This window comes from Narcine bancroftii, chromosome 9 (assembly GCF_036971445.1).
Source record: "Narcine bancroftii isolate sNarBan1 chromosome 9, sNarBan1.hap1, whole genome shotgun sequence".
Classification (NCBI taxonomy): Eukaryota; Metazoa; Chordata; class Chondrichthyes; order Torpediniformes; family Narcinidae; genus Narcine; species Narcine bancroftii.
This window is the reverse complement of record NC_091477.1, coordinates 107,924,180-107,939,253: the sequence shown is the minus strand read 5'-3', so window position 1 is coordinate 107,939,253 and position 15,074 is coordinate 107,924,180. Positions and strand designations below refer to the sequence as shown.

The 15,074-nt window shown below is 44.1% G+C and overlaps 1 protein-coding gene across 5 annotated transcripts in view; it reads left to right on the top strand.

Annotated features, from left to right (window-relative positions):
* Positions 1–201: 201 nt before the first annotated feature.
* Positions 202–15,074, top strand: part of daw1 (dynein assembly factor with WDR repeat domains 1) — a 37,630-nt gene continuing 22,757 nt past the window's right edge. For 3 of the 5 annotated variants that reach the window (XM_069897230.1, XM_069897228.1, XM_069897229.1), the window contains exons 1-7: positions 202–438; positions 551–750; positions 6,045–6,117; positions 7,099–7,243; positions 9,111–9,169; positions 10,329–10,451; positions 11,809–11,908. In XM_069897230.1, coding sequence (XP_069753331.1) covers positions 305–438; positions 551–750; positions 6,045–6,117; positions 7,099–7,243; positions 9,111–9,169; positions 10,329–10,451; positions 11,809–11,908 — 834 coding nt within the window. In that variant the 5' untranslated portion in view covers positions 202–304. Of the gene's footprint in view, positions 464–550; positions 751–3,660; positions 3,920–6,044; positions 6,118–7,098; positions 7,244–9,110; positions 9,170–10,328; positions 10,452–11,808; positions 11,909–15,074 lie in introns of those variants that run through there. The other 2 variants (XM_069897231.1, XM_069897232.1) reach the window with 2 other exon arrangements.

Below are 15,074 nucleotides of genomic sequence, written 5' to 3'. Positions count from 1 at the left end.
CACACTAGTAATGAATTCCCAGTTCACTACACAGATAATGAATGAAAACAAACACAATTCCGCAATACAGGAAGAGCAAAGAAAATCAAGTAAAAGTCCTTAAATTAGCCCCTGATTGAGGAGTCTTGATGGTGGAGGGGTTCATCGGTCGTCACATGATTATACAGCCTCTGTGACCACATGGGTCAGTCAGCACAACGACACGTAAGCGATACAGATTAGATTTGGACACAGTAACTACCTTATACTGTGTTTCAGAGAACACAAACTTTAAGTAAAGGTCTGAGGATGGAAAACACCAAAAATGATGCGGAAAGAAATGTTAGATAGTCCCAGTGGGGATATTATACAACAAATCAGCTGGTTGCTAAAACAATTAATCCCTGCTGAGAAACAAAGAGTCACCAAATGGTTGGAAGCAGGTGGGGAAAATAACTGGTGAGTTGACCTGTAATATCCAAAGGTGAGAGTGGTTAATAACAAAATCTATCAGAAATGCCTTGTTATTGATCAGAAAGAGTGTCCAATAATAAACATTACTTTGCTTCAGTCTGTTGGCTCCAGAGCCACCAGGTGAAAGCATCAACCAGACTCACCTCCACCCACGTGGCCTCCGCGGCGGCTCTGGGAAGCGCGCATGCGCAACGGGAACCAATCAGCACGGTGGGCCATTTCGTTGTTGGGGCAACGAAGGACGCACTTGCAGAAAGATGAAACTGAAAAGGTTCCTCCTGCGCTATTACCCGCCAGGTGAGGACGGGGAAAAGGGCAGAGATGGCGATGCGGGTGGGGGTGCGAGCAGGGCCCTCACTGTCTGCCTGGTGAAACCGGGCGGGGCTCGCAGACTGAACCCGGGATGGGGGATGGGAGGGAAATGGGGGAACGACCAGCCAAGATGGGGCGGTGGGTGGTGGGTTGAACTACCAGTCAAGGTGGAGGTGGAGTAGGGGGGGGGGGTGGAACTTCCAGTCAAGGTGGGGGGGGTGGGGTGGGGGGGGTGGGGTGGGGGGGTGGGGTGGGGGGGGTGGGGGGGGGGGTGGGGGGGGTGGGGTGGGGGGGGGTGGAACTACCAGTCAAGGTGGGGTGGGGGGGAGGGGTGGGGGGGGAGGGGTGGGAGGGGTGGGGGGGGAGGGGTGGGAGGGGTGGGGGGGGAGGGGTGGGGTGGGGGGGGAGGGGTGGGGTGGGGGGGGGAGGGGTGGGGGGGGGGTGGGGGGGTGGAACTACCAGTCAAGGTGGAGGTGGGGTGGGGGGGGAGGGGTGGGTGGGGGGGGGAGGGGTGGGGGGGGGGTGGGGGGGTGGAACTACCAGTCAAGGTGGAGGTGGAGTGGGGGGGGGGTGGAACTTCCAGTCAAGGTGGGGTGGGGGGGGAGGGGTGGGGTGGGGGGGGGAGGGGTGGGGTGGGGGGGGAGGGGTGGGGTGGGGGGGGAGGGGTGGGGTGGGGGGGGAGGGGGGGGAGGGGTGGGGGGGGAGGGGGGGGGGTGAGGGGGGAGGGGGGGGGTGGGGGGGAGGGGGGGGAGGGGTGGGGTGGGGGGGGGAGGGGTGGGGTGGGGGGGGGGAGGGGTGGGGGGGGGGTGGGGGGGGAGGGGTGGGGGGTGGGGGGGGAGGGGTGGGGGGTGGGGGGGGGGTGGGGGGGGTGGAACTACCAGTCAAGGTGGAGGTGGAGTGGGGGGGGGGTGGAACTACCAGTCAAGGTGGAGGTGGAGTAGGGGGGGGTGGAACTTCCAGTCAAGGTGGGGTGGGGGGGGTGGGGTGGGGGGGTGGGGTGGGGGGGGTGGGGGGGGGGTGGGGGGGGTGGGGTGTGGGGGGTGGAACTACCAGTCAAGGTGGGGTGGGGGGGGAGGGGTGGGGGGGAGGGGTGGGAGGGGTGGGGGGGGAGGGGTGGGGTGGGGGGGGAGGGGTGGGGTGGGGGGGGAGGGGTGGGGGGGGTGGGGGGGTGGAACTACCAGTCAAGGTGGAGGTGGGGTGGGGGGGGAGGGGTGGGGTGGGGGGGGGAGGGGTGGGGGGGGGTGGGGGGGTGGAACTACCAGTCAAGGTGGAGGTGGAGTGGGGGGGGGTGGAACTTCCAGTCAAGGTGGGGTGGGGGGGGAGGGGTGGGGTGGGGGGGGAGGGGTGGGGTGGGGGGGGGAGGGGTGGGGTGGGGGGGGAGGGGGGGGAGGGGTGGGGTGGGGGGGGAGGGGGGGGGTGAGGGGGGAGGGGGGGGTGGGGGGGAGGGGGGGGAGGGGTGGGGTGGGGGGAGGGGTGGGGTGGGGGGGGGAGGGGTGGGGGGTGGGGGGGGGAGGGGTGGGGGGTGGGGGGGGGTGGGGGGGGTGGAACTACCAGTCAAGGTGGAGGTGGAGTGGGGGGGGGGTGGAACTACCAGTCAAGGTGGAGGTGGAGTAGGGGGGGGTGGAACTTCCAGTCAAGGTGGGGTGGGGGGGGTGGAACTACCAGTCAAGGTGGGGGTGGAACTACCAGTCAAGGTGGGGGTGGAACTACCAGTCAAGGTGGGGGTGGAACTACCAGTCAAGGTGGGGGTGGAACTACCAGTCAAGGTGGGGGTGGAACTACCAGTCAAGGTGGGGGTGGAACTACCAGTCAAGGTGGGGGTGGAACTACCAGTCAAGGTGGGGGTGGAACTACCAGTCAAGGTGGGGGTGGAACTACCAGTCAAGGTGGGGGTGGAACTACCAGTCAAGGTGGGGGTGGAACTACCAGTCAAGGTGGGGGTGGAACTACCAGTCAAGGTGGGGGTGGAACTACCAGTCAAGGTGGGGGTGGAACTACCAGTCAAGGTGGGGGTGGAACTACCAGTCAAGGTGGAGGTGGAGTAGGGGGGGTGGAACTTCCAGTCAAGGTGGAGGTGGAGTAGGGGGGGGTGGAACTTCCAGTCAAGGTGGGGTGGGGGGGGTGGAACTACCAGTCAAGGTGGGGGTGGAACTACCAGTCAAGGTGGGGGTGGAACTACCAGTCAAGGTGGGGGTGGAACTACCAGTCAAGGTGGGGGTGGAACTACCAGTCAAGGTGGGGGTGGAACTACCAGTCAAGGTGGGGGTGGAACTACCAGTCAAGGTGGGGGTGGAACTACCAGTCAAGGTGGGGGTGGAACTACCAGTCAAGGTGGGGGTGGAACTACCAGTCAAGGTGGGGGTGGAACTACCAGTCAAGGTGGGGGTGGAACTACCAGTCAAGGTGGGGGTGGAACTACCAGTCAAGGTGGGGGTGGAACTACCAGTCAAGGTGGGGGTGGAACTACCAGTCAAGGTGGGGGTGGAACTACCAGTCAAGGTGGGGGTGGAACTACCAGTCAAGGTGGGGGTGGAACTACCAGTCAAGGTGGGGGTGGAACTACCAGTCAAGGTGGGGGTGGAACTACCAGTCAAGGTGGGGGTGGAACTACCAGTCAAGGTGGGGGTGGAACTACCAGTCAAGGTGGGGGTGGAACTACCAGTCCAGGTGGTTGCCCAGTGAAACTGGACTGAGAGGTCACAACTACAAGATAATTTTATTGTCATGTAATAAAACAGAAAAGTGATATTATAGAAAATTTCCTTTAGTCTATCCTAAGGCAGACAGATTCACTATCAGTAGAAATTTCCTTGTGCCCCTTACATTCAGAGAAAGAGAAGCAAAAGAGAGTACCCCCAGAGTCACTGAGTGTCTGAATTTCCCTCCCACAGCCTCCACAGCCACATGGTCTTTAGTCCAGACCATCAGCAACCCAAGCTCCAGATGCTAACTTCTGAGGAAGCTTCTAGCACCTTTGGCACCCAGTTGTGATACTTGGTACCCTTTCAGCCAGTCTCAACCAGTCTCTAGCAGTCCACAGCCTGCATGGATTCATCACTTTGAGTCACCAACAACTAGCTGCCTGTGTGTTCTTCAGCCTTAGAGCTTAATGTGAAACTGGGAAGAGAGGGTACCTCCAGCTAAATGAGGCAGGGTAAGGAGTTACTGCCAGCTAGAGGAGCTACTGCCAGTCAGAAGAGGTCTTCCAGGTCAGGTGAAAGTTGGGCAAGGTGACGCTACCATGCAGGTCATACCCAAGAGGGCATAACCTTCCAGGTCAGAAGTGTGAGTGTTAGGAGCCATCCAGCCATATGAGATTAGTATGATGGAGTACTGCTGGTGATGTCAGACCAGGGAAAGTGTGAATTGCTTCCCACTTGTCAGATGAGATCTTGATTAAAGAATATTTCTTGTTGGTTAAGGTGATGGATGAAGTAAAAACAATGCTGGAGAAACTCAGCAGGTCAAACAGTGTTCTTTATCTTCTTCTTTGGCTTGGCTTCGCGGACGAAGATTTATGGAGGGGGTAAAAAGTCCACATCAGCTGCAGGCTCGTTTGTGGCTGACAAGTCCGATGCGGGACAGGCAGACGCGGTTGCAGGGGAAAATTGGTTGGTTGGGGTTGGGTGTTGGGTTTTTCCTCCTTTGCCTTTTGTCAGTGAGGTGGGCTCTGCGGTCTTCTTCAAAGGAGGTTGCTGCCCGCCAAACTGTGAGGCGCCAAGATGCACGGTTTGAGGCGTTATCAGCCCACTGGCGGTGGTCAATGTGGCAGGCACCAAGAGATTTCTTTCGGCAGTCCTTGTACCTTTTCTTTGGTGCACCTCTGTCACAGTGGCCAGTGGAGAGCTCGCCATATAACACGATCTTGGGAAGGCGATGGTCCTCCATTCTGGAGACGTGACCCATCCAGCGCAGAGCAATGATAAAGATACAGAACCAACATTTTGGGTTTGAACTTTTCATTAAGGTATGGGCAAAATGGTATGCAGTGAGGGACAGGGGAAGGCACAGTCCCACAGGTAATAGGTGGATATTGGAGGGAAGGGATTCCAGCAAACAAGGGGAGGGGGACGGAGTCATGAAAGTGGAGAGCTGGAGGAAAGAAGATAGAGTGATGGAGAATACAGATAGACCCCGACTTATGGCTCAAAGTTACGATGATCAGAATCTGTTTCGAATAAAAGTAAGTTGGGGTCTACCTGTATCAACGTGGTTGCTTTTCTTTCTCTGAAGATTACTTCCCAATTGTGCTTTGTCAGACCCAATACCATTTTTTTTGATTTTAAAAAAAAAGGTGATTTGGAATGCATGCGCAGATTTCCATCGCTAGAGAGAGAGAGAGAGAGAATGCGCGCATTGGCAATCTGCATGTGTGTTCTGAATCACAATGTAGGTTGCAAAGAGACGCCACTGCCCCTAGTTACTAGGTATAATCTTGGGCTCCCGGGAGGAGCGGGGTCATTGGCCTCCTGCTGCTGCCAGAAGGCTGAAGTTCCCACCGCCACCGCAGGAGGCTTCCGGCAGGAGCAGGGATGTCGGGTCAGTCTCCCAGCAGGAATGGCTCGTGAAACCACCTGTACAGGTGGACCCCAACTTACAATAATTTCACCTTGCGATGTGAGTCACAGAACTAAACCCCATTGTAAGTAATATTCTACCTTCAGAGGGGAAGAATGAGGAGTAGGCCAACATTAATGCCATCTGGTTGGAGAGTGTCAAGGCAGAAAATAAGGTGTTGCTTCTCCAATTTACGGGTGGTCTTGGTTTGATAGTACTTGAGACCATGGACAGGCATATCAGGGCAGGAGTGGGGTGCAGAATTGAAGGTGGTGGGTGAGGTCCAGTACCAGGCAGATGAGATTGAAGTGAAGCAGGAGCTTGCTATGTGAGGCTGGGTTAACAGTGCTATGGGAGGGCTCAGTGATCAGGTGAAGCTGAAGTGAAGGGGCATTGTTTGCCAGGATGGGCTCTGATTGCTAGCCAGATGCAGCTGTGGTGTGAGTCTGCTGCCAGCCAAGGCTGGATTGCTTGCCTAGTAAGAGTAGGGTAAGGGTCATTCCAACTCACGTAATGTGCCATTTAGTATTTTAATGTCTATGCCCTTTACTTTGTTGGAATCACTACTTTTATTTACTTATTTACTAAGTTCCCAATCTCTCAAACTATTAAGACTCATTAAGGTTAGAGGATGTGGTTGGAGGGATGAATTAATTATAAAATAGATAAATTCTTTACTTAATATGGGGACAATTAAAATAAATGCTTTTATTTTTAAATAGGAATTATTTTGGAATATGAAAAAGGAGGGGAAACGAGGAGCAAATCCATTGATCTGCTTGACTTGACTCCAGTGTAAGTTTAATTGATTCAAGTCTTTCTTCCTCAACTAAATCTCTCAACATCTTAGTTTCTCCTTTGTCTTCATCTAATTTTGCAAATACAATGACATTATTTATCTCAAATAGTAAGAACATGCCTCACATTCCAGTGATAAAGAAGATTCTGTTAATTATCTGTTATTTTGTAATTCTAACTTATCCGACTACTTTAAAGTGTTTCAGAACTACAGGTCACTGTTCCTCCCCCACTCCCTTTCTTCACTGGACTAAAGAATTCCAGTCTCCCTTTTCACCCTCTTGATCGGCGTACCCTTTTATTTAAGCTAGAATCCTTTAATTTTTTTTTCCCAATATACCTTTTATAATATAAAAATTGTTCACAGTACTCCGAGAATGGTGTAACCACAATTCTATATCTTTAACATGTGTGCCTTTTAATTTAAATTAGCACCATTTGATGAATTTGCAGTGTTCAGGTATGAAATGTAGTTTGGTTGGTTATATACAGTACATATTTTGCCAAAATAGGCAGCATGGTTAGCGTAGCAGTTAGCTCAACGTTGTTACATCACCAGTGATTGGGACCTGCGCTGTCTGTAAGGAGTTTGCAAGTTCTACCAGTTTCTGCATATTCTGGGTCCTCCGGTTTCCTCCCACTCTTCAAAACTTACTGGGGCTTTTAGATCAATTGGATGTAATTGGGCAGCAAGGGCCTGTGGGTTGAAAGGGCCTGTTACTGTGCAGTACGTCTAAATTTAAAAAAAATAAAGTTATTTTAAAAAATCAAAGGTAGTAAAAAAATATGCATGGAATGCACTGAAATTTTCAGATATGTTCAGAATCCTTTTAGAATTTCAAGAATTAGCTTTCACTTGGTAGAATCTTTTATTTTTAACATTGATACTTCAATTAATTCTTTGGTTATCAGCTCTGCTGGATCTTCTGGCTGTGAAAGCTATTGAAGTTGATGCTTTTTTTCTTTCTGTGCACACAGTGCAGACACAGATGTTGTAGTTCATGAAATTCAAAGGATTGAGCCACTTGTCACTGCATCTCGCACAGAACAGGTGAAGCAACTGGTCAAAAGGCTCCAGGAAAAGCTCAGTCAACCGGATGATCACAAATTCTATCTTTTTAAGGTGAGGAGTTTTCCCTTTGTCAGTAAGCATTCTGCAGTGCCATAAATTAAGTTTACCTTTAGAACAAAGTTGATTTCGGGATTGTTGACATTGGTCTAATTCAGAGATGGAAGTTAATGCTTGTTCCCCTGATGCACACTATTAATATCAATGAATAAGCTAGTTATCTGAGTGTATTGAGACAATTAGGTAAGTGGGATCATTTTGTTTCACATGAGGAAATGCATACATTTTCTGTTCATATTTTGGTGCTGGTTGAGTTTCTAAATTACAGAAAATTTATTGGAGAATTTAGACAATCCTAGCATGGTCTAAAGATTTGGATGCTACAAGAAATTCAACAACCATGCAAATGTGGTCTGTTAATACATTTTTAAATGGCATATCTCATAACTTCTAGCTTCACATCGTTTGTTTACTTTCACTGACTTACCAAAAAAAATCTCTATCGGTCATCATGAACCAAATATGCATGAACTAATTCACAGTCATCACCATTCAGCCCTATTCTGAGTCTCACACATATAAATTTCACAGGTGCCACATTTTTCACAGCTGATACATTCTAACAGCTATTCAACCATGACAAGGACAACAAAAAATGTTGTTTGACTTTAATATACGACCTTCATATGTTCAAAAAATGGTATATAATCACACATACCATCATCAAACTAGTCAATGCAATGATATTTAGTGAACCAATTCTGGAGCTCTAAGCTTAAGTCAAGACTTTAAGTCCTATCTATTTTGTGTCTACTCATACATGCACATTAGGGGAATTCTACTACATCAACCTATTTTTTAAGGACTAATTCACTTAACTATTTTAGTCTCTTCTCTGAAGGGGATTTAGCTGTCAATAATTACTATTGCGTGTGGTGGGTTCCCCCTCCCAACCAAGGAAGAGATATTTCTATCTAGCAAAGCAGTTTAAACACAATTATTTTATTTTAAATGAAGCATATTATATTACAAGGAATAAACTCTAACAGAGATTATAATTTTGCAAAGGATTTCTAAAATTCAAGTGCAATTCTTACAAACTAGAGAAACATACCAACGAGTTCCAAACGAATTGTCCATTGCAGAACTGAGGCTGAGGAGTAATTTCCATGTCTTCATCTCTGTAACTTCAACTCTGCCATAACCTTTATCACTTTCTAATTTTTATACTTTTGCTTGTATTTGTTGTAATGATCTCGCCTAAATGGAATGTTTTGCTACTGCAGGTTTGTGGTATTGTTAGCCTTGATCAAGTGAAATGGCTGGATTATTGTAGTTTTAATCATTATTGTAGTATTCATATTGTTTCTCTTGTTTGTTCCAAGAAGTTGATAAAGGATATAATTGACGAAAAAAAAACTACTGAACAACAAGTATCTTCAACCTTGGACAATTTCAGTTCACATGAAGAAGTCAATACCTTACTTCCATCTTTCTCACTTCAATTCCTGAAGAATGCTTGCTTTAATTTGTGCCAGTGGCAGGAGAGAATGTCCAAAATGACAATATTGTCTTAATGTTCCTTTCTCCAGATTCTTGTTCCCTGGTCTTCTATTTTAAAAGTTAGAGCTTTTAAACTTTAATATTGTCGATGTAGCTTGTGGTCCTAAAAATAAATTTTTTAAACCAATTGATGCTGATAATTCCAAGGTAATTTTAAAGAATCTTATAATAAAGAAACACAAATTAAGAGGAAAATCTTCCTATTTAAAAAAAAAATTGAAGCAAGCATTAACCCTTCCATCAAAATGAAACGTGCAGCAAGCTGAACAATGCACTAGCTAATTTACAATTTTAATAGCCACTGTTCATGAAGATTGCCATAAATGTTTGGTAATATTTCTATTTGGTTTATACCTAGGTACTTCGGGCACATATATTGCCACTGACAAATGTTGCATTTAACAAGTCTGGCTCAAGGTAAGTGCCTGCTTTTTTTTTCTTTTAACCTTTGTGTTTGAGAAGTTGAATTGTTCTGACCGTATCATCAGTTTGAAAAGTTAGTGTCCATACTTCCAGGGAAGGTGTAAGAGGACACCTGGCAAGACGACAAATTTGGAGCCTTTACTAAACTTACAGGCAGATTTTTTTAAAATTTCCACTTGGCAATCAGTTTCCGTATAAATTGCCCTATGAATAATCATCCATTTCAATTACTTGAGTTATTATTTGAACAAATTCTGTCTATATTAAATGTTTGTTTGAAATCCTTTGAAGTCCCATGGCATCTTCATTTAGTATCTCAACCAAAAGACATCTTTGGAAAGACTCCCAATTATTAATAACATGGCATCCTTAACTGTGTAATCATGTCTTAAAATATGGATTAAGCCCTCAAAATCCTCAGTGGGAGGTGTTGCTATTTTGTAACTTTTAATATTGCAATCCATGTTGCAAGCAGTTGAAAGCTTTTTTTTTAAGTGAAGTGACTCATTCTGAATCAAGTAGGCACTAATTTTACAGTTGGAAGAAACCAGACTGGTCAAAACGCTGTATTGACTCTCAAATTCCACTATTAACAATACAACTTCATTATTTCTACATTTCCCAGAACTGGAGAACATTAGGAAACCAGAACAAATATTTAATGATTTCTGTGAACTGTTAGGTTGTAGCGTGATGCTGGAAATCAGAAAAAAAAATTGTTATCTGTCAGTCCACATTAACTTTAAATTGGGACAGTGGCTTTCTGCACTGGCTGATAATTTTTCTGGAAGTACTTTTAACTTGCAAATGGAATTCCATTACCTCATTAACTGAGACATTGTATTAAAAAATCCCAAGTATGTGCCATCTTGATAGATAATCTTGTGAGTGTTGCTTTTGCTACAGAAGTTTATAAAATTTAACTTTGTTAATTCTGTTTTTATCTTAATTTAGTTTTGAGTTATCATTAAACATTAGGGATTGAGGATAGGGGATTTCCAAAAAATACTTGAACCAAGACATTTTATATGAAAACAGGCAAAATATTTCTGTATATGTGTAATGCATGTTTCCTGTACCTCTAAAATTTATTTTGCTTTTATTTGGACAATTATATTTTGATGAAGCTAACTTTCTGTTTTGTACTTCTAAGATTTATCACAGGAAGCTATGATAGGACTTGTAAAGTATGGGATACCATCTCAGGAGAAGAGCTGCTCACTCTTGAGGGTCATAGAAATGTGGTGTATGCCATTGCATTCAACAATCCTTTTGGGTGAGATCAGTAATTTAGTGTTCATTAATAGATGTGCTTATAGCTCAGTAGTTAGAACACTGGTCTTGTGAAATCAGGGGTTACTAGTTTGTTCCTTGCTGGGGCCTCATTTATAATTTTCTCATCTGAGCTTTAAGTATTACAGTTTTGGGAAGTTTAAAAATAGGTTGCACTCCAAATATATTATGCACTTATCCAATCAATAATGTTAATTGTTTTACTTGTAAAATATGTTGAGATTATCGTACATTTAGTGTGAGGTTTAGCACTTTTTCAAACAATATCTCATATTATAAAATTTAAATATGCGTTAATATTTGTACATAACTGTGAGAAATATGTTAGTGCTTCAGTACAATTGCAGAGTCGCATTTGAACCAATAGTTGCATGATATAATTTTAAAGATTACAAGTGTCAATTCTTCCTATTTCCTCTTCATTATTTAAATGGATGATATCCCTATTTCCCAAGGAATCAGGTAAATTAGAGAACACTGTACCAATACAATTAAAATGAATGAGTACAACTATGTCAGACTTTTTATGCAAATTAATTTCCTTGGCTTGCCCAACCTTTATTGTGAAAAGATAGTAACTGAACAGCAGTTACTTAATCAGATAAAGAATCACTGGAGGAACTCAAAAGATCATACTGTATCATCAAGATTTTGGGTCTGAATCCAAAGATAAAATAGGAAAAATGACATTTATAAAAGGGGAAAAGAAGCTGAGTGAGGGGGCCAGAGAGTATAGAACAGAAGGAATGGAAGATGGAAAAACAGGTAGAGGGAGAAACCATCAGGAAAAGGTGGTGGAATGGGGTGGAAGAAAAGTTAGAGAGGGAGAGAGTAAAAAAAGTTAGCACTGGAGTCTGGAGTAGGTAAAGAAAAGATGGAAACTGTAGAAATAGATGGAGGAGGGAGTTACCGAAAATCAGAAAAATCAATATTCAAGCTATTTGGTTTAAGGCTGTCCAGGAGGGATATGATGCATTGTTCCTTAAGTTTATGTTTCTGCCACCCTGACAATGGATGAAGCCAAGGACAGACGTGTCATTGCAGAAATGGTTGGGGGAGTTTAAATGATTGCCAATAGGAATCACTTCAACTAACTTGAGCTTCAACTGAAAGCCCCTATAAGTGATGGCAATGCTCCTTTCATATAGAAATGAGCATCATGGGTTCCTCCCTATTCTCCACCATAACTTTGAAATGTGACAAGCCCCTGGCAAGTGATTTAAATTTCCAGGGCTTTAAGGCTTTTCAGCTCAAGTCACAGTGAAGAACTTTTCACAGAAGCTTAACTCGGATGAAAGTGTTGAAGTCACCATTAATGTGTGTACTTTATTTTTATTTAGAGACAAGATTGCAACTGGCTCATTTGATAAAGCCTGTAAATTATGGAACTCCGAAACAGGCAAATGTTATCATACGTTTCGTGGACACACTGCAGAGATTGTAAGTTAATTTACATGAGAGTTGCATTAACAACTGCAACATTTAAGACAGAATTGATATTTCAACTTCACATGCTAGGCCAGTTTCCTGGCCACATAAGTTCACAAATAGATCTGCTTTGTGATTTCAGAAAAGCTGTAATTTTACAGATTTTTATTAATTTATTATTGTATGTCTACATTTCTGTCTTCTTTATGTATTGCTTCTAATATGACATAATATTACTTCTTTCCTTTGGATTCCTGTGATTCCTTGTGAAAATCACAACTAGTGCTTTCAAGTAAATGTTCAGAGTGGATTCACACAAATACTGCAATATGTTAAATCACAAATTGATGAGAAAAAAAAACTGCATATGCTGGATATAATCAATACAGATTGGCAAGAACATCTCCTTCACAATCTCCAACAGTACTGGAGCACCCCAGGCCTGCGTTTTTAGCCCCCTGCTCTACTCACTTTACACCTACAACAGTGTGGCTCAGTACGACAAGACCACCATCTACAAATTTTGATGATACGATACCAAGATAGTGGGCTGTATATATCTTTTTTTAAAAAGGCAATGAGTCAGCATACAGAGGGAGATTGAAAGCTTGGCTGAATGGAGTCACTTTCTTGGAGGATTTTTCCTGCACCCAGCACATGAATGGCATCATGAAGAAAGCTCGTCCGTGCCTTGGCTTCCTGAGGAGCTTGCAGACATTTAGTTTGCAATTAGAAACCCCGAAAATTTTCTGAAGGTGTGTGGTGGAAAGTGTGCTGACTAGCTTCAGCATGGTCTGGTAAGGGGACACCAATATCCCTGAATGTAAAGCCCTCCAAAAGGTAGAGGACCCAGTGCAGAAGATCACAGAAAAAAATCTCTGCCCACCCCCGCCATCCAGAACGTCTACAGTGAACATTGCTGTTAATCATCAAGGAATCAAGGATCCATATCACTCTGCACGTGCTCTGTTCTTGCTGCTACCATTAGGAAAGAGCTATAGATTCAGGAACAGCTGCTACCCCTCCACCATCAGACTTCTCAACATCATACTTAATCAGGGACTTATTTAAAGACTCTTAGTTTTGAACTTTATTGATTTTCTTTATTCTCTGTATTGCACAGCCAGTTTGTTTACCTTCCTTATCTGTTTACAATTCTTTATTTATATCTATAGGCACATTGCTTACAATTTTTTTGCACTATCAAGAAGTGGTAATTTTGCTTCACCCACAGGAAAAATCACTTCAGGGTTGAATGTGATGTCATGTATGTAGCCTGATAGTAAATCTGAAATTTAATAAACTATATAAAAAATGGCAATAGTCAGCATAGAGAAGAGAGATTGAAAATTTGACTGAATGGTGCGTTAACAATAAGCTTGCACCAAGGAGCTGATTGTAGACCTGAGAAAGAGAAAACCAGAGGTCTATGATCTTGTGATAATTAGCACATCAGCAGTGGAGAGGATGAACAAATTTAAAATCCTGGTAGAGACTATCACAGAGGATCTTTCCTGGACCAAACATATTCAAGTCATTGTGAAGAAGCATGTGAGCACCTCTGCCTCCTCAAAAGTTTGCAGAGGTTTGGTATGACATTGTAAACTTTGGCAAATTTCTATAGATGTGCAGTAGAAAATGTGTTGACTGACTACATCACACCATGGCATGGGTGCACTAATACCTTTGAGTGGAAAGTCCTGCAAAAGATTGTAGACACAGCCAAGCACATTACAGGCAAAACTCTCCCTACCATTGAGGAAATCTATGTGGAACGGTGCTGTCGGAGAGCAGCAGCAATCTTCAAAGATCCACATCACCCAGGGCATGCTCTATTCTCACTGCTGATGTCAGGGAAGAGGTATGCATGCCATGTTCAGGAACAGCTGCTACCCTTCTCCATCAGACTCCTAAGCAGCAGACTCAATCAGAGACTCATTTAAGGACTCTAACCTTACACAATATTTGTTACTTAAAATTATATTTTTCTGTATTGTACAGTCTGTTTGTTTATATTTCTTTATGTATTTACATTTTATTTGTTTACATGTATATGTTGTGTATAGTTTATTTCTAACATTGCCAATAAGTGGTATTTCTGCGTCACCTGCAGATAAAAGAATCTCAGGGTTGTATGTGATGTCATATATGTACTTTGACAATAAATCTGAAATCTGATTTTTAATAAATTGAGATTAAAATGTGGGAATAACATTTATTATTTTCATTTATTAAAATAGCATTATATCCATTCTTGTGTATTGAAATGTTTTATCTCTTGCTTTTCTGTGAAAAATTAATGAAATGCATCCTGAAATGTTTTGCTCATGGTGTTTTGTACATGCATATATAAAACAGTATCCTAGCATATACTGCCATCTTCAGGTCCACACAATGTTATTACTCTGGTTTAGATGAAGCATAGCCCGAGTTGAAACAGTTTATTTCAAGCTATTTGATTGAAAATACATTTTTTCCTGGACTGAAACTTGATAATGACAATTTCTACATTAATTTGTGTTATTATGGACATTCTTGGCTTAAATGATGTTGGTCAGAAAATGTAACAATTTTGCCTACTTCCTTAAAAAATCGTATTTGTGTAAATCTATGAACAGTAATGTAATTGTCATACCTATCTTTGTACTCATTCTCTTGGTACCTAATTACCTACTGTGAACAGTCTTGGCACCTTTAACCAATGCTCTGAACTCCTTAGTCATCTGAATCTTTGTTGAACCATTTAGCGCCACAGGTGGATACCCTAAACCTCTGATTTTCTAGTTTGACCTAGTCCTTTCAGGTCACAAATCATCCCATTAAACCCTGATTCTCCAATGGCTGACCAAACTTACCCTGCCAAGGTCCCAGCCAGGCATCTGATGGTGAGGACACTGTGTATACCAGGCTTTCTGGCCCCTTCCTCAGACTGGAATAGTGCATTATTCCTCTAAGCATGTTCAATAGGAGATACTAAGCTGGGCCCTTGACTGAAACAGAAATAGGCATCTCACGTCCTGTCCTATTATGTAATTGTTATATTGTAACTCTTGCTTTGAACTTCTAGTACACCCAAATGGTGCACTAAATGACCATTGTCATGGTGTATCAAAAGCCTTTATAATTGTGGACCTGCTGGTGAAAGGGAGTTGCACTTTTCCATATTTGACACATTGAT